Source organism: Manis pentadactyla, chromosome X (assembly GCF_030020395.1).
Source record: "Manis pentadactyla isolate mManPen7 chromosome X, mManPen7.hap1, whole genome shotgun sequence".
NCBI classification, from domain to species: Eukaryota; Metazoa; Chordata; class Mammalia; order Pholidota; family Manidae; genus Manis; species Manis pentadactyla.
Window position 1 is genome coordinate 100,101,378 of NC_080038.1, and position 25,512 is coordinate 100,126,889.

General features: G+C 36.8%; 1 protein-coding gene across 1 annotated transcript in view; it reads right to left on the reverse strand.

Moving 5' to 3' along the window:
* LOC118916768 (kelch-like protein 4) overlaps positions 1-25,512 on the reverse strand; it is a 103,390-nt gene that overhangs the window by 12,535 nt on the left and 65,343 nt on the right. The window contains exons 3-7 of the mRNA XM_057496095.1: positions 12,658-12,825; positions 12,104-12,240; positions 8,018-8,214; positions 3,650-3,862; positions 800-986 (exon numbers count right to left, since the gene is read on the reverse strand). Of these exons, the coding sequence (XP_057352078.1) occupies positions 800-986; positions 3,650-3,862; positions 8,018-8,214; positions 12,104-12,240; positions 12,658-12,825 (902 nt within the window). The remainder of the gene's footprint in view (positions 1-799; positions 987-3,649; positions 3,863-8,017; positions 8,215-12,103; positions 12,241-12,657; positions 12,826-25,512) is intronic.

Genomic DNA, 25,512 nt, shown 5'->3' on the forward strand with positions numbered 1-25,512 from the left:
TTGTGATTAATTGGCATTATTTCCTATAATTTCCATATTAAAATTACAACTAGACATATCAAAAGAAAGAATCAGGTTCTAGTAGTACAGAACTTTGATGTTTGCATTATTTTCTGAAAGGTGTCCAATGAAATTTGTAAATATGATTTGGCGGGTTTCAAGTAGTTGGATTTTATTTCCTGAACAATCAACTCTTAATTATAAAATCCTCAACCCACTGTTTTGACAAACACGGGTCTACTGTAAAAAGGGCAGAACTACAAAAAATAGGTTCTAAGAACAGTTCAAAGTAAAGATGATGGCTTCAGAAACATTTCCTTATTACCTTTAATAAAATTCTTATGTAAAATCATTACTTTATTCCAGGTTTTAACTGCTGATCTTATTATCCTTACTTCGAGATTTGCCTTTGAGTACCTAACAGGAAACTGACATCAAGGAGTTAGAGGCCATTCTTCTATTTCTGACAAAAAGCAAATTTGGAGGACCTTGTCCCTTCTATTTATGATCAACCTTAAATAAGTTTTCTTTGAACAAATAATATACTGCAGGGAAAATGTTCGTATTTAAAAATTGCTGCCACAAAAGTACCTGTTCCGAGTTTAGCCAACACTAATAAAAGGGTTATATCCCATAAAATAAGAAAAAAAGTCACAAAATTACATAAAGAAGCCTAAAAATAGCTTTAGATGCCAATATTTAAATATGGCTTTAATACCACCCTCATAATTCTGAGTGTGTTGAGAATATATCCTCTCTTTATAATGATACTTTCAATTAATTAGCTTGTTCCTGCTACCTCTTATAGTGTCCTTGCATCCCACAGCATAAAGCGCCCCCATAGACGATTTTCTAGGCTTGGTCCGAGGGCTTTGCAGCATGTGTCCTCTCTCAGGTAAGAGATGATACTTCATAGCTTCTATCAGGAGTTTCTGGCACTGTAGATCAGCAGTAAACACGGGGCTCTCTTCAAGATCCACCAGTAACTGAAAAGTAATAATTCATGGTGTACGAAATGAGGAGCCCACCATTAGAAAGAACAGATTCATTTAGAGAACTGTGGAGAAAACTCGAGCTAATTCAAATGTAGGAATGCTATCATTTAATATTTTGAGTTGCTTACTAACATACTTTGTGTTCACTGATGATTTGAAGTGACTAAAGGCCTCAATGTAGTAGCTAAAGATCTCTGCAGATTTGACATATTATTCATCTTTGGAATACATACAAATTCACTCCCAAGGGGTGAAGGTGAAAAAGCACTCATGAAATGTGTTTCTTAAAGCAGTCAAAGGAGGGGACAGTGTGTATGTACACAAAGCAAGCATCTCCCAGTCTACTGCATGTAGCTGGACAAGCAGCCACCTTTATTCTGGATTTAGAGGAGGGAATACAAACATGCCCAGTGAAAATAAAACAGCATTGCCTGCATGGTGTCACATCTTTATCATCAAATCACTTCTGTAAGGTATTCTGAAAGCAAGTGCTTTTTAACTGTACGCATGTACATGGGTACATCAGTGAAGTACATGTGTTAGCAAGAAGGCAACACATCAGCAAGAGTAGATGGCCAGTCCTTTCTGGCCAAACCATCACTGCCTGACAGACAATAAGACCCTAACTGAATGGGGTAAACATTAGGTATAGTATTTTTCCTGAGATGAACTGAGAAATTAAGTTTGTTTCAGAATTTATCAAGCATCATTTAGATTCTTGGAGTGTCCTTGGAGTTTGGGGTCCACAGTATCACAAGGACCTTGAGAAGAGTATCAGACTGTTGTAATGAAGGTGCTTATTTCAGTTCCTAAAACTTCCCTGAAGGTTCCTGTTCTGCACTGGTTAATCTCACCTCTGATCTCACCTTATCTATAATTTTTGATGAATAACTATTTTTACTTGGCTGGTGAGACCCTAGGCATTTCCTAATGCATACACTGTTGAAATAGCTTTGAAAATTGGGCTGCAAAATTGCTTATCCTCCACAAATATTCTTCAAAGGTTTTGTATATTTTTTCTTCATATATTTCTTCATATATTTCATTTCTAGAATATTTGCTTAAGCTCACTTTCAAAATTGTTTTGGGAAGTCTGTATTCTGAATGCCATTACCCACCACTGCCATCATCAACAAAAGTTCACAGGAGTCCACATTGCAGGCTCTAAGGCCTGCTCAGGGGTGGGAGGCCAAGGTACCACTGGTTGTATGGGCTGGAAATGTACCCACCTTCTAATAAAGTAAGAGAAGTCCAAACTAAGCACTTTGCTGAAAGAATGTCATATTGACTTAAAGCAGTGTAGAGTCAAATGGGTCTGATCCTTTACACCAGTGCATCTCAAGTGCTTACATACCTAAGAATCATCTGGAGAACTTGTTAAAACACAAATTCCTTCTCGCTGTCCCCAGAAATTGTTCCAGTATGCATGTGGTGGGGATCAGAAACTGAGTTTCTGACAAGCTTCCAGAAAATGGCATGCAGCTGGTCCAGGGACATTTTGAGTAGCACTGCCTTAGAAAATCTATTACATTTTATAAACCCTCTCATGAGAGTAACACACATAATATCAACATAAAATTTCCATAGATGCTGAACCTTGGGTCTAAGATTACATGTATATTTTAATGTTTCTCTTTTTGGTGTGATTATTGCCTTGCCCTTTATAATTTGCCTAACCCAGGAGAACAGTCAATGTTTTTCATTGCATATGAATAGATTCTCAAGCTTACTAGAGTTAAATGGAATTTATCTTACAGCTAAAATGTTTTAAAAAATGTAGAGAAATCATCAGCAAATTAGCATTCTGTTTTTCAAAATTAACATTTAATTAGTAAATTTGTTGAAAATCAATGAATTTTTTAGTGTCTCTGACACCACTGATCCACTAGGTCCCTCCTCCCAATGTGGATGATGTTTCAGGACTTTAGCTAGAGGCTCTATATGAACTGTAAAATATAGTCATATATATGGTACATAAAGGATATTTACTATTGATCAATTTGCTACAGAGAAATAGTGTGGTTTTCACTAATGGTAGAATTACGTAGTGGGACTGTATTCTGCCCTCCCTAAAAATCACATACTAAAATTCAATATGAGATGGGTCAGCCCTGAATCTTATGCAAGGGTGTTTGTTTTTAGAATCATTTTTAGGATAATCCTTCAGCAGGCATGATGAAGATGCTATTATAATGATGGCCGAGTGCATCCGACTATTATAGTATGCTTTCAATCACAGCAGCTAATTACCCATATGAGTAGTGATTATCCAGAATCTGACTCCTTCCTAGAGTCTCCTCTGACATGCTACTGTACCAGTTATCATCGCCTTGCCTAAAAGGTAGGCAGAAAAAGACAGAGTTAACGTAGTCATTTTCCCTGGTTGTTACAAGCGCCCTTTGGTGAGAGAAGAAATGGAAACTAATGTGTAAGCTGACCTTCAGGGATTACCAGCAGGGTTTCAAAAAAATTCCTTTTCTCTGCCTTCATCATAAATATTGCTAATTGAAGGCTGCATGTGTCCTTCAAAAATCCTGTACACTCCAATTATCAGAAATCCTCTGAATAAAATAAAACTAGGCAACTAGGGAATGGATTAACGCCTAGTGGTTGTTGAGAAGGAGAGTTTGCTCTGCCTGGGTAGATGTCCCTACCTGTGGTGGAAGTAAGGGCAGTCTGATGTAAGAGAGCAGCACTGGCAGGTCTTGCTTCCTCGCCTGCACATCATAACCCACCCACTGCATGACAGCATTGAAGATGGTTTCTTCATCAGGCACATTAACGTCATCACTGCCTAGAAGTTTGGAAATCCCATTAGCTGGAAGCAGGAGGAATTCTTCATTCTTTATTACCTCGATGAAGTGTTCCTAGAAAAGAAAGGTCTTCTACTGAAACCTCGTACTTTGGAAACTTCTTAAACAGAATGAAAATGTCAAAACATTTCACTTTGTTAAATTTCAGAAAAGGCCAGAGAGACAGAGATATGCATTTATACTGCCTAGCATAGGAGGCATGGGCGATGGGGTGCTTGTGAGGCTGAAGAGCCAAATGCTTCCACTAGGAATATTTACACAATACGCAGAAAGACCTTAACTGTTTTATGGGCCACTCAGAGAGTCACCAAGTTGTTTTTCTTTCCCAGGTGTTGTGGGTGACAACAGCTTATGGCTCCAGAACTGATGTTGAGTTCGTCTATGGTCAAAAACCTTAGGAGAAAGGCTGAAAAATTTCAAGGTGGGTACTATGTTGAAGGGCTGGGAGGGGTAGCTCTGGCTGTGCATTTGAGGGGAGAAAATGCTGAATTCCTCTGAGATGAGAGGAAGAAATTGATGAAAAACTCTTTTCTCTTATCGCAAAACACAATCTTCTGTTAACCAAGGAAAGATTTCTTTTATAATGGACAACAATCTCCAGATTCAGGATAATTTAAAAGGGACTCCTGTGGAATTATTTTTGGGGGACAGTGGGACTCTCTCCATTTTTATATATTATATCTCCATTCTTCCTTCTGTCATGGTATTATCTTGCATTTTGTAAGGTCCAAATTTCAGGCAACTGTGTTTCATTTTTTACCTCTCAAAACAAAACTCCATTTTTTTCTGATTTATAAGGCCATACATTTTCTGTGACAACACGATTATCATCTCCAACATTTTTCTCAGTAAGGATCTCATTTTCAATGCAATGAACTATACTTCTGAAGTGGAGATAAAACATGTCTACTTGGCAATTTATGTTGCCCACTAAATAGATATTCTGGAAGAAGCCAAAGACAGCGTCTGAATAACTGGAGTATCTGGATAAATCAAAACACTCCCTCAGCTCCAATCTGAGTTTAGTCACTGTGCAACTGAGTAAGCCTAATAGAAAAATACATCAAGTTTGATATACCCATCAGGAAGCTCTGATACCATAAAATCTGAGTTAACTTGCTTGTTTAACCCAAGAGCCCTTTTGTGACTGAAGCGAAAGACTGAGAGAGACCTGATGATCTTACTGTAGCAGATGTCCCCAGAGGAAAACCCTCTCACCTATAGCAAAAGAATAGAACTAGAAATGTTCCTACAACTAGTAGTACATCACACTTGTACAGTATTTCACACTTTACTAGTTTCTGTCACGAACACTGTCATCAGCAATGGGATCTTGAGGAAGGTGGAATTTTTATGAGGAGAAAAAAGGCTACGTGAACTGTTTGATCTCTTGTGCAACAAATGGCAAATATAGATTCAGACCTAAGCCTTCAGGTCTGCTTCATTTTGTCTGATACTGAAACTGCTTTTCATAAGTAACATAATTTTTGTGAAAGGGTTAAGAAAAAGCTAAAGCACTCCAAAATTTGTGCTTGCCCATTACTGGTACTATATGTACACTCTGAACAGTATAGTGCTAATAATACTACAGAAGACTCCATACTTCATTTTCCTTTCTGTCCACTCTCTAATGAAAGAAAAGGAAAAGAGAAAATACATGAGATGGCAGGAGGTAGGGAGGGAAGGAGAAAGGAAGAGAGGTGGCCAATATGGACCATAGTACAGTCTGTCAGATTTGGTCATGCATTAGAGAAAGCTAGGAAATGATTAAAATGCTTTACATGTGGGTCATATTAAACAAATTAATATGACAAACAGACAAATAAACAATTAAACAAATACAAACAGACAAATAAAACAAATTAAACAAACAGACAAATAAACAAATAATTAAGGAAATACAACCATAAATTACATTTTTTGATAGAATTGATTATGGCTTTAGAGGGCTTGCCTAATGAGACTGTTGAAAATTGTTTGGTAATACAGTGAATTAATCTAAATAAAAAATAACCATGTTGGTCTATAGTATGTACGTATGGCACTACCATACCCAGTACTGTAGAGAAATATTTAGTGAGTCAAGATTAATTCTAAATCACCTTAGATTAGAATTATTTTGCTCCTAATTTCAAGGTAAACACTCTCCTCTGTGCACCATCCTAAGAGTCTTCTTTTGTGCCTTTGGTTTCATATTCATTCTTTGTCCACACTTAGACACTGTTGTAAAACTTATTAAATGAATATAGCACACTTGCTCAAGGTTTCACTGATTCCAGGTACTGATTATATGATTATGATGCTTAATTTTATGTCTCACCTTGAGCAGTGCAGCGTCCAGACTTTGGCGAAATATTATTTTGAGTGTATCTGTGAGGGTGTTTCTGGATGAAGCTCTCTCACATTAGGGAGGGCAATATGTTTACTCACTTTACAAATCAAGAGACTGTAATTAATTCTTGGAATTTAACATTATTCTAAGACATTAAACTTATTTGCATATTATACTGTCAATAGTGTATTACAAAGGCATTATTACAGGAAGAACTTTAACTATTTTACTAAAATAACTGAAGAAGGGGGATTTAAGGAGACCACAGTATTGTGTTTTGATGCACATCCTGCACTAACACTCAGTTTCAGTCACATAATACGAAAAGGAAGACAAGTTCATTTTGAGCAACAAAAATAATTCAGGCTGTTTATCAGAATATGTTTTGTCTGAAAGAGTAAGATACCAGATAGGAAACTGTTAATACTTAGTTCAAGAATTTAGGGAATTTAACAGGGAAGTTTTCATGTTCAGTTTTTGTGTAGGATTAACCTTTGAATTATATAACTGGTGTTCCTATAGATTATATGGCATCTGTATTTAGGATATAGGAATATAAATAGCATACGTAAGAGACATGTCAAAAATGCCAATTCACTATAATATGGCTCTCCACATTTCAGGGATATGTTTGAAATTTTAAATTCTTAACAATAACCAGGGCTGGGAATAAGAGAGAAGAAGGTTTAGAAGAAATTTTTTGAGACCTCAAGTACTAGAAATTTAAACATTTTAAGGTCTCATAAAAACTCTAGAAAATACTATTTATTTAAATGCACCTCAAACCTAAACCTGTAATGTTAATTTTATTTATTTCTGTTTATGTGTAATTTTCTATTGTTTTCTTTTATATACTTGCATTTTATTTTTGAATTTTAAATAACTAGCAATTTTCTTAGCTTAAAATATTTATCTTTTGACTGGATTTCACAGAAAGATCCATCTCTTGTGTTGTTCCCTCCTTCAGAAGTTAAAACATTCATTTTCTTCTTTGAATCAGGGAATTAGCATTACTGGTAATTTAATATCTTCTTTCTACGTTTTCTTGCCTCCCTACAAAAATCTGTATTTCATGTCACTGCCATCTGACTGAATAAACGTAGCCTTGTTCCATGCAACTTTCAAAGAATTAACACATACAAACATGTTCATTTATTACAATTCTACTAATAGAATTGAAGATCTTAAGTTAGTTAAACGTTTGAACTGAAAATTGTTTTTAACCAAAATACATGTTTTCACTAGGACATAAGAAGTCCATTCAATAGAATTGGTTGATTTACTAATGTTAATAAGTTCTCAAGTTCTTCCAGTTAATATTGGCCCATTAATATTTGTTTTCCCTTATTGTACATTTAACTTTCATTAGAAATCATAATTTGTGTGATTTTATACATTAAAGTCCTAATAGTATAAAAACATCAGGGAAACTTTATTTTCCTAATACTGTGGATTCTACTTGAAATATGTACTTGTTTGGTAGAATTTTTGGTAGAATTTCCATTTCTCCAGGCTTTGACATTTAATTAAAACTTTTTAGTTTCAAAAATGAGAAACTTGTTTGAGTACAGCTCAGTCATACAAATACTTTTATATACTATCCATTAGGTGCAAGTCATTTTTCAAATTATATGTTCATGCTGCTTTTTATTTTATCCCAACATTATAATCTTTACTTTGGAAAGCTTATATATATATATATATATATATGCATATATATATATATATATATACACACACACATATATATTCATAGATGTGCAAGTACACACACACAAATATATAAACATATATACACACATATATGTATACCAGTAAACAAATCAATAAGTTAGGTATTGTGTTAATATAAGTTAATTTGAAGCAGTTAGTTTTACCATTGTGTACTTATGTGCCAATCTCAGGAGCTCTGTGCAGCCCAGGGCATCTCCAAATGACAGAATCCCTAGGCAGTTTGAAGGATGGAGCTGCTTTATAAGAAAATTGGAGCAGACTTCAATGACTTCAGTCAGCTGCAGAAAACAAGCTGCACCCAGCAAATTTTCAATAGTATCTTCTTTCAATTGCAGAACACCTAGATGTTTTGAAAAAATAATGATTATGTGTCCCATGAAATAAGGCACAAGTATGCTAACTAGAAATTTTTCAATTCTCTCATTAGCAGTGCTGTCTTTTGTAATGTACAACAACCACTCAGGAAATATCTTTTTAAGCCACCATGTGCAAGGGAATCTGTATAAACATTAGTAAGATGGACGAAGGGAGCCAGTCTAGATTATCAAAAACAACTGTAACAAATGAACAGTGAATACTATCATTACAAAGAGCGAATTGTTATTTCTTTACCATCTTAAACCTGCACTACACCTTATTTAAACACATGTCTATATCATGACTCAAGGAGCATTATATAATATTATATAAGGATCATACAATTGGCCAAAGAGGTAGCTGTCATTTGTGTGGAAAAACATCTTGGTAAATAAGAGCATTGAGGTTATATGTCTGTTTTTTAAAGTCTCCATTTATTAGCTGATAAGGATGACGTTTCCTAAATATTTTGCCCATAATTGACACCTGGACTAAGTCAAAAGAAAGAAAACATTGCCCAGAGTCTGCAAATAAACAATTGCTTATATGGTTACATTTGAAGGTATGAAAAGCAGGTTCTGTTTAATAATATAGGTAAAGACTATCTCTAAAGAACTTTTAAAAAGGAGACGAGAGCTATTTAAGCTATTTCCTGTATACTGATATGCTGCAATAAACACATATTTATTTATATATTAAATAACTATTTAAGGTATTTCCTGTGCATTTATATGCTGTATTATTTTTGGAACAAGCACTATTGATGAATTATTGCAAATGTTATTTTATTTTGGTAAGTTATATTCCTGTTTGTTTTGGCCAAGCAATATAGGTAAATTACAATGTATGATATTTCATTTGGATTATATAAATTATAAACTCTTCCTTTGTAAATTTGCCTGTTAAAATTCCTCCATATAGATTCTGTATGGTTGCATAACCATAAATAAAAGATTAATACATACTGCGAGTTGATCTATATTTGGTTTAACCTCTAAAATAAGTTGTAAACAAATCCTGTCCATCAGCACACTTTTCTGTATTGTTCTTGTCCTGGATTTTGAAGGGAGAGCCCTGCCCATATCTCATGAGACCCAGAGAAGTATGAACTATTCTTAGATTCAGATCTAAAGATTCACCTGTTACTGACATTGAAACTTGGCCTGGTTATTAAGAATATTTATTGCTTAATGAATGAAACCATAAAACTCCTATAAGTGAACAGCAAAAAAAAAAAAAATCCTTAATCTTGGAATGATTTCTTGAATAAGCCACCAAAATACAGACATCCAAAACTAAAATAAACATGTGAGATGACATTAAACTAAAGAGCTTTTTCACAACACAGGAAATAAAAATAAAATGAAAAGATGACCTACTGAATGAGAGAAAAATTTCCAAATTATACATCTGATAACAGGTTAATATTCAAAATGTATTAAGGACTCATACAACTCAATAGCAGAAAAGAAAATAATTGAATAAAAAAAGGACAAAGAACCTGAATGGACATTCTCCAAAGAAGACATACAAATGATCCAGTAGGTACATGAAAAGGTGCAGGGCATCACTAATCATCAGGGAAATGCAAATCAAATCCATGAGATATCCTCTCACACCTGTTATGATGGCTATTATCAAAAAGACAAGAGATAACCAATGTTGGTGAAGCTTTGGATAAAAGGGAACCCTTGTACAGTTGGTGGGAATGTAAAGTGGCACAACCATTATGGAACACAGTACGGAGGTTCCTGAATAAATTTTAAAAAATAGAACTAACACATGATCTAGCAATCCCACTCCTGGGTATATATACAAAGGAAATGAAATCAGGATCTTCAAGAGATATTTGTACTCTGTGTTTATTCCCACGTTACTCACCATAGCCAAGATATGGAAGCTAAATGTCCTTTGACAGATGAATGGATAAAGAAACTGTGGTGTGTATATGTGTGTATATGTATATGTGTGTATGTGTACACACACCATAGAATATTATTCCGTCATGAGTAAGATAGAAATCCTAGCATTTGTGGCTACATGGATGAACCTGGAGAGCATTATGCTAAGTAAAATAAGCCAGAAAGATTTAGACAAATCATGTATGATATCACTTATATGTGGAATTTTTTAAAAAGGGCTGATTTTATAGAAACAAGTAGATTGGTATTTGCCAGAGGCTGGGAGGGGAAACAAAAAAAATATAGGTCAAAGGGTACAAACTCAGTTACAAGGATAATAAGTTCTGAGGATCTAATGTACATTGTGACATGGAAAGATGCTCCATATCACTAATTATGAGGAATATGTAAATAAAAATCACAATGAGATATCACCTCACACCAGTTAGGATGGCCAGTATTGAAAAGACTAAGAACAATAAATGCTGGCGAGGATGTGGAGAAAGGGACACCATCCTGCACTGCTGGTGGGAATGTAAGCTGGTTCATCCATTGTGGAAAGCAATATGGAGGGTCCTCAAAAACCTAAAAATAGAAATATCATTTGACCCAGAAATTCCACTCTCAGGAATTTATTCAAAGAATATAACTTCTCAGATTCAAAAAGACATATGTGCCCCTATATTTATTGCAGCCTATTTACAATAACCAAGATATGGAAGTAACCTAAGTGTCCATCAGTAGATGAATGGATAAAGAAGAGGTGGTACATATACACAATGGAATACTATGCAGCCACCAGAAAGAAACAAATCCTACCATATGCAACATTATGGATGGAGCTGGAGGATGTTATGCTCAGTGAAATAAGCCAGGCGGAGAAAGACAAATACCAAATGATTTCCCTCATTTGTGGAGTATAAAAACGAAGCAAAACCGAAGGAACAAAACAGCAACAGACTCACAGACTCCAAGAAGTGACTGGCGGTTACCAAAGGAGAAGGGTGGGGAAGGATGGGTGGGGCAGGAGGGAGAAGGAGATTGAGGGGCATAATGTGTGGCACATATGGTGTGGGAGGGATCAGGGGGAAGACAGTGTAGCACCAAAGCCACATAGTGACTCTGTGGCATCTTACTATACTGTTGGGCAGTGACTCTAAAGGGATATGGGGGGGGGACATGATAACACGGTTAAATAAAGTAACCACAATGTTTTCTTATGTGAAACCTTCCTTAGAGTGTGTATCAATAATACCTCAATAAAATATATATATATATGTATATATATAAAATAATGTACAGCGTGATGTCTACATATAACAACATGGTACTGGTTATTGTATACTTGAAAGTTGTTTGAGAGTATAGCTTAATCATTATCACCATGGAAAAGAGTTAACTATTTGCCATGCATTAATTTTCAAAATTTTGGTAAAGTTTCCACAAAGTACATGCATATCAAATCATTACATTTTATACTTTTAAGTATGTACAATTTTATTTGTCAAATATTCCTCAATAAAATTGGCATGAGTGAATGAATAAAGAAATACTTGTTGGCCCCCAACTCATCTTGGGTACCTTTGTTTTATAGTTTGGGTAAATATGATATCATTATTTCCAAGAAAGAGACTGACTAAAAATCTAATGTAGAATTGGTATATTCCACTTCCCTTCTAAGTTTTACCAATGAGAATGTACGCACACCATAAGAGAGACATATTCTTGTATCAGTGTGTTAAAATAGCTCTATTCTCCCACAGTCAAAAGTTTTTATTGAGTATTATTTACCTCTTTCTCTCATACTACTGAGTTTAAATCCTGATCCTTCCCCTTACTACCTTAGGATAGTTACTTAACTGGTCTATGCTTCAGTTTTCTCACTGGTAGAGTAGGAATAATAGGATTGTGGGTTATATAATGCAGGGTTATTGTGAGGATTGAATCAGCTAATACATACCAAGCACTTACCTGTGTAAGCATACTGAACTAAGGAATTAAGTGCATTAGGATCGATTCCTTCCACCTTGACCTCTTCTTGAATGGCTTCACGCATATTGGTAGTAAACATCACAGCAAAATAATCGGACATTGCCATGAGAACCAACCTGGAAATAGGAATGTTTCATAGGAACTTAAATTAGTCCATAATTTCACAAAAATTATATTTCACATAATTTCATAAAAAGCATGAAATGCAAACAATAAGTTTGTAACACTGGTAAGTCTGTTTTCAGCAAAAATCTTTCACAGTTCATTAAAGTGTTATGAAATGAGAAAGGTAAACTGAGTTGATTTTCTTTTAGAGGGTTTGTGCTGTTTTCCTTCATCAATTTCTCCCTAGCTTAACTCTTCTAAGTATCACACAGGGCAGGGCGGTGGAGCAAATATGTTACTGCTTTTTCAATACAGGAAGATAAACATTTGTTTTCCTTAGTGTTCCAATTTGTAATCAATGGACTGGTTTTTGTTTATTCATACTTGGCTATACTCAACAAATGTTCTGTTTGCATACAGATACTTACCGATGGGCTGGGATTCGCATGTTTCCAGCAATGAGTGTCACGTCACACAGTTTTTTCTCTTTCCAGTAGTTCTCTATTTTATGGAGAGTTTTCTCTGCATGGTTTACAGCACGGAACTCCTCCTCATCTCTGCTGACATCCATTTCTTCAGGGTGTTGTGTGTCTAATCTAAAAGGGGGTGAGAGTGAAAATATGTGAGGGCAAATGTCCCATGGAAATTAGACACATAAACTACAAGAAATATATTGTATTAAAGTAAAATTGAAATTTGTCCTACAATTTAAAATATTTCACTGTGATTACAACCTAACCTTCCATCAAAGTGATGTGTCATGCTTAGTATTCGTACCTGGAGTGGAACCATATAGAGGTATGGATTAGCTGCAGGGCTCCTGGTCACTGTCATATGAACAATCATAAACTTCAATATACCAGTCTTTCTTTGATTTATATTGGTATCATAGTTATGCCAGTAGACATCAAATTGTGGGTGTTACTTAAAGTATTTTTCAAATTTGAAAGGTATTCAAGTACTCATAACATATGAGAAATATTTCTTGAGGCATCTCAAGCCTGAGAGTTTGGTTACACTCTACATGTCAACCCCATTAAGGTAATGTACAGCTTCCATCTTTTTTTTGGGGGAGGGGGAAGATTTGTTAGGCTGCTTTAGAGTCAGGGTCATTTCCTTTTTTTTTTTATTTTGTTATCATTAATCTACAATAACAGAAAGAACATTATGTTTACTAGGTTCCCCCCTTCACCAAGTCCCCCCCACATACTCCTTCACAGTTACTGTCCATCTGCGTAGTAAGACGCTGTAAAATCACTACTTGTCTTCTCTGTGTTGCACAGCCCTCCCCGAGCCCCCCACGCACTATACATGCTAATCATAATGCCCTCTTTCTTTTTCCCAGCCCTTAACCCTCCCTTCCCACCCATCATCCCCAGTCCCTTTCCCTTTGGTAACTATTAGTACATTCTTGGGTTTTGTGATTCTGCTGCTGTTTTGTTCCTTCAGTTTTCCTTTGTTCTTATACTCCACATATGAGTGAAATCATTTGGTACTTGTCCTTCTCCGCCTGGCTTATTTCACTGAGCATAACACCCTCTAGCTCTATCCATGTTGTTGCGAATGGTAGGATCTGTTTTTTTCTTATGGGTGTGTAATATTCCATTGTGTATATGTACCACCTCTTCTTTATCCATTCATCTACTGATGGACATTTAGGTTGCTTCCATATCTTGGCTATTGTAAACAGTGCAGTGATAAATATAGGGGTGCATTTGTCTTTTTCAAACTGGAGTGCTGCATTCTTAGGGTTAATTCCTAGAAGTGGAATTCCTGGGTCAAATGGTATTTCTATTTTGAGCATTCTGAGGAACCTCCCTACTGCTTTCCACAATGGTTGAACTAGTTTACATTCCCACCAGGAGTGTAGGAGGGTTCCCTTTTCTCCACAATTCTCCACAACCTCACCAACATTTGTTGTTGTTTGTCTTTTCGATGATGGCGATCCTTACTGGTGTGAGGTGATATCTCATTGTGGTTTTAATTTGCATTTCTCTGATGATTAGTGATGTGGAGCATCTTTTCATGTGCCTCTTGGTCATCTGGATTTCTTCTTTAGAGAACTGTCTATTCAGCTCCTCTGCCCATTTTTTAATTGGATTATATGCTTTTTGTTTGTTGAGGCATGGGAGCTCTTTAGATATTTTGGATGTCAACCCTTTACCAGATCTTTCATTTATGAATATGTACTCCCATACTGTAGGATACCTCTTTGTTCTATAGATGGTGACCTTTGCTGTACAGAAGCTTTTTAGCTTGATACAGTCCCCCTTGTTCATTTTTGTCTTTGTTTCCCTTTCCCAGGGAGATATGTTCATGAAGAAGTCACTCATGTTTATGTCCATGAGATTTTTGCCTATGTTTTTTTCTAAAAGATTTATGGTTTCATGACTTACTTTCAGGTCTTTGATGCATTTAGAGTTTACTTTTGTGTATGGGGTTAGACAGTGATCCAGTTTCATTCTCTTACATGTAGCTGTCCAGTTTTGCCAGCACCATCTGTTGAAGAGACTGTCATTTCCCCATTGTATGTGCATGGCTCCTTTCACGTATATTAATTGGCCATATATGTTTGGGTTAATGACTGGAGTCTCTGTTCTGTTCCACTGGTCTGTGGCTCTGTTCTTGTGCCAGTACCAAATTGTCTTGATTACTATGGCTTTGTAGTAGAGCTTGAAGTTGGGGAGCAAGATCCCCCCACTTTATTCTTCCTTCTCAGGACTGCTTTGGCTATTTGGGGTCTTTGACGGTTCCACATGAATTTTTGAACTATTTGTTCCAGTTCATTGAAGAATGCTGTTGGTAATTTGATAGGATTACATCGAATCTGTATATTGCTTTGGGCAGGATGACCATTTTGATGATATTAATTCTTCCTAGCCAGGAGCATGGGATGAGTTTCCATTTGTTAGTGTCCTCTTTAATTTCTCTTAAGAGTGTCGTGTACTTTTCAGGGTATAGGTCTTTCACTTCCTTGGTTAGGTTTATTCCTAGGTATTTTATTCTTTTGAATGCAATTGTGAATGGAATTGTTTTCCTGATTTCTCTTTCTATTAGTTCATTGTTAGTGTATAGGAAAGCCACAGATTTCTGTGTGTTAATTTTGTATCCTGCAACTTTGCTGAATTCCGATATTAGTTCTAGTAGTTTTGAAGTGAGTCTTTAGGGTTTTTACGTACAATATCATGTCATCTGCAAATAGTGACAGTTTAACTTCTTCTTTACCAATCTGGATTCCTTGTATTTCTTTGTTTTATCTGATTGCCATGGCTAGGACCTCCAGTACCACGTTGAATAACAGTGGGGAGAGTGAGCATCCCTGTCTTGTTCCCAATCTCAGAGGAAAAGGTTTCAGCCTCTCGCTGTTCAGTATGATTTATCTGTGGGTTTATCATATATGGCCTTTATTATGTTGAGGTACTTGCCCTCTATGCCCATTTTGTTGAGAGTTTTTATCATGAAAGGATGTTGAATTTTGTCGAATGCTTTTTCAGCATCTATGGAGATGATCATGTGGTTTTTGTCTTTCTTTTTGTTGATGTGGTGGATGATGCTGATGGACTTTTGAATGTTGTGCCATCCTTGCATCCCTGGGATGAATCCCACTTGGTCATGGTGTATGATCCTCTTGATGTATTTTTGAATTCGGTTTGCTAATATTTTGTTGAGTATTTTTCCATCACGTTCATCAGAGGTATTGGTCTGTAATTTTCTTTTTTGGTGGGGTCTTTGCCTGGTTTGGGTATTAGGGTGATGTTGGCTTCATAGAATGAGTTTGGGAGTATTCCCTCCTCTTCTAATTTTTGGAAAACTTTAAGGAGAATGGGTGTTATGTCTTCTCTGTATGTCTGATAAAATTCCGAGGTAAATCCATCTGGCCGGGGGTTTTATTCTTGGGTAGTTTCTTGATGACCAATTCAATTTCGTTGCTGGTAATTGGTCTGTTTAGATTTTCTGTTTCTTTCTGGGTCAGTCTTGGACAGTTGTATTTTTCTAGGAAGTCGTCCATTTCTCCTAGGTTTTCCAGCTTATTAGCATGTAGGTTTTCATAGTATTCTCTAATAATTCTTTGTATTTCTGTGGGGTCCGTTGTGATTTTTCGTTTCTCGTTTCTGATTCTGTTGATGTGTGTTGACTCTCTTTTTCTCCTAACAAGTCTGGCTAGAGGCTTACCTATTTTGATTATTTTCTCGAAGAACCAGCTCTTGGTTTCATTGATTTTTTCTATTGTTTTATTCTTCTCAATTTTATTTATTTCTTCTCTGATCTTTATTATGTCCCTCCTTCTGCTGACCTTAGGCCTCATTTGTTCTTCTTTTTCCAATTTCGATAAGTGTGACATTAGACTTTTCATTTGGGATTGCTCTTCCTTCTTTAAATATGCCTGGATTGCTGTATACTTTCCTCTTAAGACTGCTTTTGCTGTGTCCCACAGAAGTTGGGGCTTTGTGTTATTGTTGTCATTTGTTTCCATATATTGCTGGATCCCCATTTTAATTTGTTCATTGATTCATTGATTATTGAGGAGCATGTTGTTAAGCCTCCATGTGTTTGTGAGCCTTTTTGCATTCTTTGTACAATTTATTTCTAGTTTTATACCTTTGTGGTCTGAAAAGTTGGCTGGTAGGATTTCAATCTTTTGGAATTTACTGAGGTTCTTTTTGTGGCATAGTATGTGGTCTATTCTGGAGATTGTTCCATGTGCGCTTGAGAAGAAGGTGTATCCTGTTGTTTTGGGATGTAGAGTTGTATAGATTTCTATTACGTCCTTCTGTTCTAGTGTGTTGTTCAGTGCCTCTGTTTCCTTACATACTTTCTGTCTGGTGGATCTGTCCTTTGGAGTTAGTGGTGTGTTAAAGTCTCCCAAAATGAATGCATTGCATTCTATTTCCTCCTTTAATTCTGTTAGTATTTGTTTCACATATATTGGTGCTCCTGTATTGGGTGTATATATGTTTATAATGGTTATATCCTCTTGTTGGACTGAGCCATTTACCATTATGTAATGTCCTTCTTTATCTCTTGTTACTTTCTTTATTTTGTAGTCTATTTTGTCTGATTCTAGTATTGCAACACTTGCTTTTCTCTCTCTGTTGTTTGCATGAAATATCTTTCTCCATCCCTTGACTTTTAGTCTGTGCATGTCTTTGGGTTTGAGGTGAGTCTCTTGTAAGCAGCATATGGATGGGTCTTGCTCTTTTATCCATTCTATTACTCTGTGTCTTTTGATTGGTGCATTCAGTCCATTTACATTTAGGGTGATTATTGAAAGATATGTACTTATTGCCATTGCAGGCTTTAGATTTGTGGTTATCAAAGGTTCAAGGTTAGCTTGTTTGCTACCTTACTGTCTGACCTCACTCGCTTATTGAGCTGTTATAAACACAGTCTGATTATTATTTCTTTCCCTTCTTTTTCCTCCTCCTCCATTCTTCATATGTTGGGTATTTTGTTCTGTGGTCTTTTTAGGAGTGCTTCCATCTAGAGCAGTCCCTCTTAGATACCCTGTAGAGGTGGTTTGTGGAAGGCAAATTCCCTCAACTTTTGCTTGTCTGGGAATTGTTTAATCCGTCCTTCATATTTAAATGATAATCATGCTGGATACAGTAACCTTGGTTCAAGGTCCTTCTGTTTCATTGCATTAAATATATCATGCCATTCTCTTCTGGCCTATAAGGTTTCTGTTGAGAAGTCTGATGATAGCCTGATGGCTTTTCCTTTGTAGGTGACCTTTTTCCTCTCTCTAGCTGCCTTTAATACTCTGTCTTTGTCCTTGATCTTTGCCATTTTAATTATTATGTGTCTTAGTGTTGACCTCTTTGGATCCCGTCTCTCGGGAGTTCTGTGTGCCTCCGTAGTCTGAGCAACTATTTCCTCCCCCAGTTTGGGGAAGTTCTCAGCAATTATTTCTTCAAAGATACTTTCTATCCATTTTTCTCTCTCTTCTTCCTCTGGTACCCCTATAATGTGGATATTGTTCCTTTTGGATTGGTCACACAGTTCTCTTAATATTGTTTCATTCCTGGAGATCCTTTTATCTCTCTCTGCATCAGCTTCTATGTGTTCCTATTCTCTGGTTTCTATTCCATCAATGGCCTCTTGCATCTTATCCATTCTGCTTATAAATCCTTCCAGAGTTTGTTTCACTTCTGTAATCTCCCTCTGGATGTCTGTAATCTCCCTCCGGACTTCATCCCTTAGCTCTTGCATATTTCTCTGCAGCTCTGTCAGCATGTTTATGATTTTTATTTTGAATTCTTTTTCAGGGAGACTGGTTAGGTCTGCCTCTGCAGATGCTTTCTCAGGTGTAACTATCTTGGACTGGATCAGATTTTTTTGCCTTTTCATGGTGATAGCAGTGGCTGTAGGCAGGTTGCGGGTGTGTCAGCTGGGAGAAGAACGTCCTTTCCTGCTTGCTGGATGCCTTGCCCTTCTCCGCTGCCTGTGATGGTTACCCGCACTCCTGGAGCAGCCACCAGGTTAGTCCCCTAAGCTGCTGTGGGCGGGGTGTCCGTCAGAGCAGTGCAGAGCCCTGCGGGGAGTGGCAGGCATGCCATGTGCACTCCTCCGTGCTAGTGGTGACCCTGCCAGGCAGCTGTGTGGCAGCAGCGGCCTTTGGGTCTGGCCCGGGTGGCTGTTCATTGGGCTAGGATTCCGGTCAGCTGCTGGGAGTGTGCCTGCTCCCTCTGGCTCTGCTGCAGGAGCGCGCAGGGCTCTTCTGCACAGGCTTCTACCGGGCTCTTTCTTCACTGCCGCCAGTGCTCGCGAGCCGTGCCTGGGGTGTTCGGTTGTGCCGCTGCAGGCTAGCACAAGCCTCTCCTGCAGCACACAGATCTGCTCTTGGTTCTTTCCGGCACTGCCGTCCCTGGTGCACGCTGCCACTCTCCTGCTATTGGGCCCATGTGTCGGGGTCCACGCCAGTTGGAGGAATGACTGGCAGGCTGCTTAGTGCCATGAAGGGCTTCAGAGCTGCACTGCCTCCATTTAGGGCGCCTAAGTTTCCCCAGTATTCCCAGCTTTCAGGACAACTTCGTCCAGCTATGGGGTCCCTGTCTCTTTAAGACTTGCAGAAAGCACTCACTTTTCTTTTGTCTCAGGGGCGCCAGTTGCGGGGACCTACCCACAAGTTTTGCTTTTCCATTTCTCTAATATCCAGCACCCTGTGCACCTTGTGTCTGCGTTCTGGGTGCAGATTTCTAGAGCTGGTTGTTTAGCCCTCCTGTACTTTCACTCCCTCCCCGTTCTGACTCCTTTCTTCCTGATGGGTTTTGGGATGGGGAAGCATTCAGGTCCCGCCTGGCCGTGGCTGGTATCTTACCCCCTTCATTTCATGCTGAGTTCTCGCAGATGTAGATGTATCCTGGCTATTGTACTGCATCCACTGGGGTCTCTTTTAGGAATAGTTGTATTTATTGTATTTTCATAAATATATGTTTTGGGGAGGAGATTTCCTCTGAACTACTCATGCTGCCATCTTCCTGTGATCCCATCAGCTTCCATCTTTTATATCTTTTCTCAGCTTTAATGGGATGTAATTCACATATAACATTGAATAATTTAAGGTGTACAATATGGTGATTTGAAAATGTATATATTGTAAATGATTATAATAAGTTAGTTAAAACACCCATTACTTCACATAGTTACCATCTTTTGTGTGTGTGTGGTAGGAACATTTAAGATATACTCTCTCAGCAATTTTCAAGTGTCCAGTACAGTACTGTTAAGTATATTTACCATGCTGTACTTTAGATCCCCAAAATATACTCATCTTCTATCTGGATGTTGTACCCTTTGACTATTTAGGCAAATATAGTAACTGTTGAATTTACAATAATGAAAGCTGTTTATATGTCCTTTCAACACCACACAACAGCAGAATTTAAATCCTAACACAAGCACATTGAAGCTTATAATTAGTAGAAACTTAAAAATTTGATGGTTGGATGAACACACTGAAACTTTGTTACCTTTCTTGCTTCCAGGCATCATTTTCCAACCACCCAGTTAAGATTAATTTTAAGTTCCCCCACCCACAATTCAGCCTATGGTTTTTTTAAATACAATTGATCCAGGGTGGCATTACTCTTTGTTTTGTTCAAATAAATGATTAATCTCTGAATCTTCTTTGGGACTTTAAGTTACTCTACTATATGGTTCATCAGGGTAGCATGATATGAATGTCCTTAAAATTGCCTGCTGCAAAATGAGCCTGTTTTCATCTGTTTTGGAAAGGAACAATCCCTTGGCACCACAGACTAGAAAGCACACAGGTTTCAGTTAACGCACTTGTCCTAATCTTTACTCTGCTCAGGTAATGGTATGATTACACTGAATCAATCAAACATCAAATGTCTAATTATCTTAGATATCCTCACATATACTCCACCATGTATTGGAATGGGCATACTCTAAAGGAGAAATATGTTTTGGGAAGTTCTTGCCAGGAAGTAATTTTATTCTCTGAATGTTCTTCAGCCTAATTTGGTTAAGGATACAAAAGTATCTTCAATTTAATCTTGTTACATAAGAATGAAGTGAGTTTTTTATTTTCTTTTTTAATGTAAGCACTTATAACTACAAATTATCTTCTTAGCACTGCTTTTGCTATATCAAGTATGTTTTGGTTTGCTGAGACTTCATTTTCATTGATTCAAGATATTTTCTAATTACACCTGTGATTTCATCTTTGTCCTATTGATGGTTTAAGCATGTATTGCAATTTCCACATATTTAGGGATTTTCTAATTTTCCTTCTATTAATTTTTGTTTTCATGCCATTGCTATCAGGAAAGATACCTTGCATCATTTAAATCTTTAATGTATTAAGTTCTGCAGTCTAAATATGATCTAATCTTGAGAACAATCCACATGCACTTGAGAAAAATATATATTTTTCCATTATTTGGTGGATTGTTCTCTGTATGTCTGGTTAGGCCAATTAATCTATAGTATTGCTAAAGTCCTCTGTTTCCTTATTGAAGTTAGGTCTGATTGTTCTTTAGATTTTTTATATTGGGGTATCAATATTATTGTAGTCTCTTCTAATATTATTGTAGCTCCATCTAATTCTCCCATCAATTCCATCACTGTTTGTTTCATATATTTAGGAGATCTGGTGTTTGTTGCTTCTATCTTTATAATTATTATATCTTATTGATAAATAACCCTTTTATGAGTATAGTCTGCTTTGTCTTTTGTAATAGTTTTTTTACTTATTTTTATTAAGGTATGATTGATATACACTCTTATGAAAGTGTCACATGAAGAACAATGTGGTTACATTTACCCATATTATCAAGTCCCCAGCCATACCCCAAAGGAGTCACTGTCCATCAGTGTAGTAAGAAGCCACAGATCCACTATGTGCCTCCTCTGTGATACACCGTTTTCCCTGTGATCCCCCACACCATGTGAACGAAACATTATACCCCTCAATCCCCTTCTCCCTCCCTCCCCACCCACCGTCCCACAACCCTCCTCTTTGGTAACCAATAGTTCATTCTTGGAGTCTCCGAGTCTGCTGCTATTTTGTTCCTTCAGTTTTGCTTCATTGTTATAGTCCACAAATGAGGGAAATCATTTGGCATTTGTCTTTCTCCTCCTGGCTTATTTCACTGAGCATAATGTCCTCCAGCTCCATCCATGTGGTTGCAAATGGTAGAATCTATTTATTTCTTACTGCCGAATAGTATTCCATTGTGTGTATGTACCATCTCTTCTTTATCCATTAATCTACTGACAGAAAGTTAGGTTGCTTCCATATCTTGGCTATTGTAAATAGTGCTGCAATAAACATAGGGGTGCATATGTCTTTTTGAATCTGAGAAGTTGTATTTTTTGGGTAATTTCCAAGGAGTGGGATTCCCAGGTCAAATGGTATTTCTATTTTTAGTTTTGAGGAACCTACATATTGCTTTCCACAATGGTTGAACTAGCTTACATTCTCACCAGCAGTGCAGGAGGGTTCCGCTTTCTCTGCATCCTTGCCAGCATTTGTTGTTCTTAGTCTTTGTGATGCTGGCCATCCTTACTGGTGTGAGGCGATATCTCATTGTGGTTTTAATTTGCATTTCCCTGATGATGTGTGATGATGAGCATCTTTTCATGTCTGTTGGCCATCTGAATTTCTTCTTTGGAGAACTGTCTCTTCATATCCTCTGCCCATTTGTTAATTGGGTTATTAGCTTTTTGGGTGTTGAGGCGTGTAAGTTCTTTATATATTTTGGATGTTAACCCCTTGTCAGATATGTCATTTACAAGTATATTCGCCCATACTGTAGGATTCCTTTTTGTTCTGTTGATGGTGTCCTTTGCTGTACAGAAACTTTTTAATTTGATATACTCCCATGAGTTCATTTTTGCTTTTGTTTCCCTTGCTTGAGGAGTTGCATTCAGGAAGAAGTTGCTCCTACTTATATTTAGGAGATGTTTGCCTATGTTGTCTTCTAAGAGTTTTATGGTTTCATGACTTACATTCAAGTCTTTGATCCATTTCGATTTTACTTTTGTGTGTGGGGCTAAACAATAATCCAGTTTCATTCTCTTGCATGTAGCTATCCAGTTTTGCCAAAACCAGCTGTTGAAGAGGCTGTCATTTCCCCATTGTATATCCATTGCTCCTTTATCATATATTAATTGACCATATATGGTTGGGTTTATTTCAGGGTTCTCTAGTCTGCTCCATTGGTCTATAGGTCTGTTCTTGTGCCAGTACCAAATTGTCTTGATTACTATGGCTTTGTAGTAGAGCTTGAAGTTGGGGAGTGTAATGCCCGTAGCTTTATTCTTCTTTCACAGAATTGCTTTGGCTATTCAAGGTCTTTTGTGGTTCCATATGAATTTTAGAATGATTTTCTCTAGTTCATTGAAGAATGCTGTTGGTAATTTGATAGGGATTGCATTGAATCTATAGATTGCTTTAGGCAGGATGGCCATTTTGACAATATTAATTCTTCCTATCCATGAGCACGGGATGTGTTTCCATTTATTCGTATCTTCTTTAATTTCTCTCATGAGTGTCTTGTAGTTTTCAGGGTATAGGTCTTTCACTTCCTTAGTTAAGTTTATTCCTAGGTATTTTATTCTTCTTGATGCAATTGTGAATGGAATTGTTTTCCTGATTTCTCTCTCTGCTAGTTCATTGTTAGTGTATACCCATTTTGTTGAGAGGTTTTATCATGAATGGATGTTGAAATTTGTCAAATGCTTTTTCAGCATCTATGGAGATGATCATGTGGATTTTGTCTTTCCTTTTGTTGATGTAGCGAATGATGTTGATGGATTTTTTAATGTTGTACCATCCTTGCATCCCTGAGTTGAATCCCACTTGTTTATAATGGATGATCTTTTGTATGTATTTTTGAATTTGGTTTGCTAATATTTTGTTGAGTTTTTTGCATCTCTGTTCATCAGGGTCTGTAAATTTCTTTTTTTGTGGTGTCTTTGCTTGGCTTTGGTATTAGAGTGATGGTGGCCTCACAGAATGAGTTTGGAACTATTCCCTCTTTTCTACTCTTTGGAAAAGTTTAAGGATGATGGGTGTTAGGTCTTCACTAAATGTTTGATGAAATTCAGCAATGAAGCCATCTGCTCCAGGGTTTTGTTCTTAGGTAGGATTTGATTACCACTTCAATTTAATTGTTGGTAATTGGTCTGTTCAGATTTTCTGTTTCTTCCTGTGTCAGCCTTGGAAGGTTGTATTTTTCTAGAAAGTTGTCCATTTCTTCTAGGTTATCCAGTTTGTAAGTATATAATTTTTCATAGTATTCTCTAATAATTCTTTGTATTTCTGTGGTGTCCATAGTGATTTTTCCTTTCTAATTTCTGATTCTGTTTATGTGTGTAGACTCTCTTTTTTTCTTGATAAGTCTCACATGTGGTTTATCTATTTTGTTTATTTTCTTGAAGAATCAGCTCTTGCTTTCATTGACTCTTTCTATTGCTTTATTCTTCTCGATTTTATTTATTTCTGCTCTAATCTTTATTATGTCCCTCCTTCTACTGACTTTGGGCCTCATTTGTTCTTCTTTTTCTAGTTTCATTAATTTTGAGTTTACATTGCTTATATGGGATTGTTCTTCTTTCCTGAGGTAGGCCTGTGGTGTAATATACTTTCCTCTTAGTATGGTCTTGGCTGCATCCCACAGATTTTGCAGTGTTGAATTACTGTTGTCATTTCTCTCCATATATTGCTTGATGTGTTTTTATTTGGTCATGGTTCCATTGGTTATAAAGGAGCATGTTGTGAAGCCTCCATGTGTTTGTGGGATTTTTCATTTTCCTTGCATAATTTATTTCTAGTTTCATATCTTTGTGGTCTGAGAAACTGGCTGGTACAATTTCAATCTTTTTGAATTTATTGAAGCTCTTTTTGTGGCCTAGTATATGATCTATTCTTGAAAATGTTCCATGTGCACTTGAGAAGAATGCGTATTCTGCTGCTTTTGGGTATAGAGTTCTGCAGATGTCTGTTAGGTCCATCTGTTCTAATGTGTTGTTCAGTGCCTCTGTGTCCTTACTTATTTTCTGTCTGGTTGATCTGTCCTTCAGAGTGAGTGGAGTGTTGAAGTCTCCTAGAATGATGCATTGCATTCTATTTCCCCTTTTAATTTAGTTAGTATTTGTTTCACAAATGTAGGTGCTCCTGTGTTGGTTGCATAAATATTTATAATGGTTATGTCTTCTTGTTGGATAGACCCTTTTATCATTATGTAATGTCTTTCTTTGATTCTTGTGACTTTCTTTGTTTTTAAGTCTGTTTTGTCTGATACAAGTACTTCAACTCCTGCTTTTCTCTGTTAGTTGCATGAAATATCTATTTCTGTCCCTTCACTTTTAGTCTGTTTATGTCTTTGGGTTTAAAGTGGGTCTCTTGTAGGCAGCTTATAGATGGGTCTTGCTTTTTATCCATTCAGTGACTCTATGTCTTTTGATTGGTTCATTCACTCCATTTACATTAAGGGTGATTATTGATAGGTATGTACTTATTGCCATCGCAGACTTCAGATTCGTGGTTATCAAAGGTTCAAGGTCAGCTTCCTTACTATCTAAGAGTCTAACTTAACTCACTTAGTATGCTATTACAAACACAATCTAAAGATTCTTTTCTTTTTCTCCTCCTTTTTCTTACTCCTCCATTCTTTATATATTAGGTATCTTATTCTCTGTACTCTTTGTCTATCCCTTGATTGACTTTGGGGATAGTTAATTTAATTTTGCATTTGCTTAGTAATTAGCTGTTCTACTTTCTTTACTGTGGTTTTATTACCTCCGGTGACAGC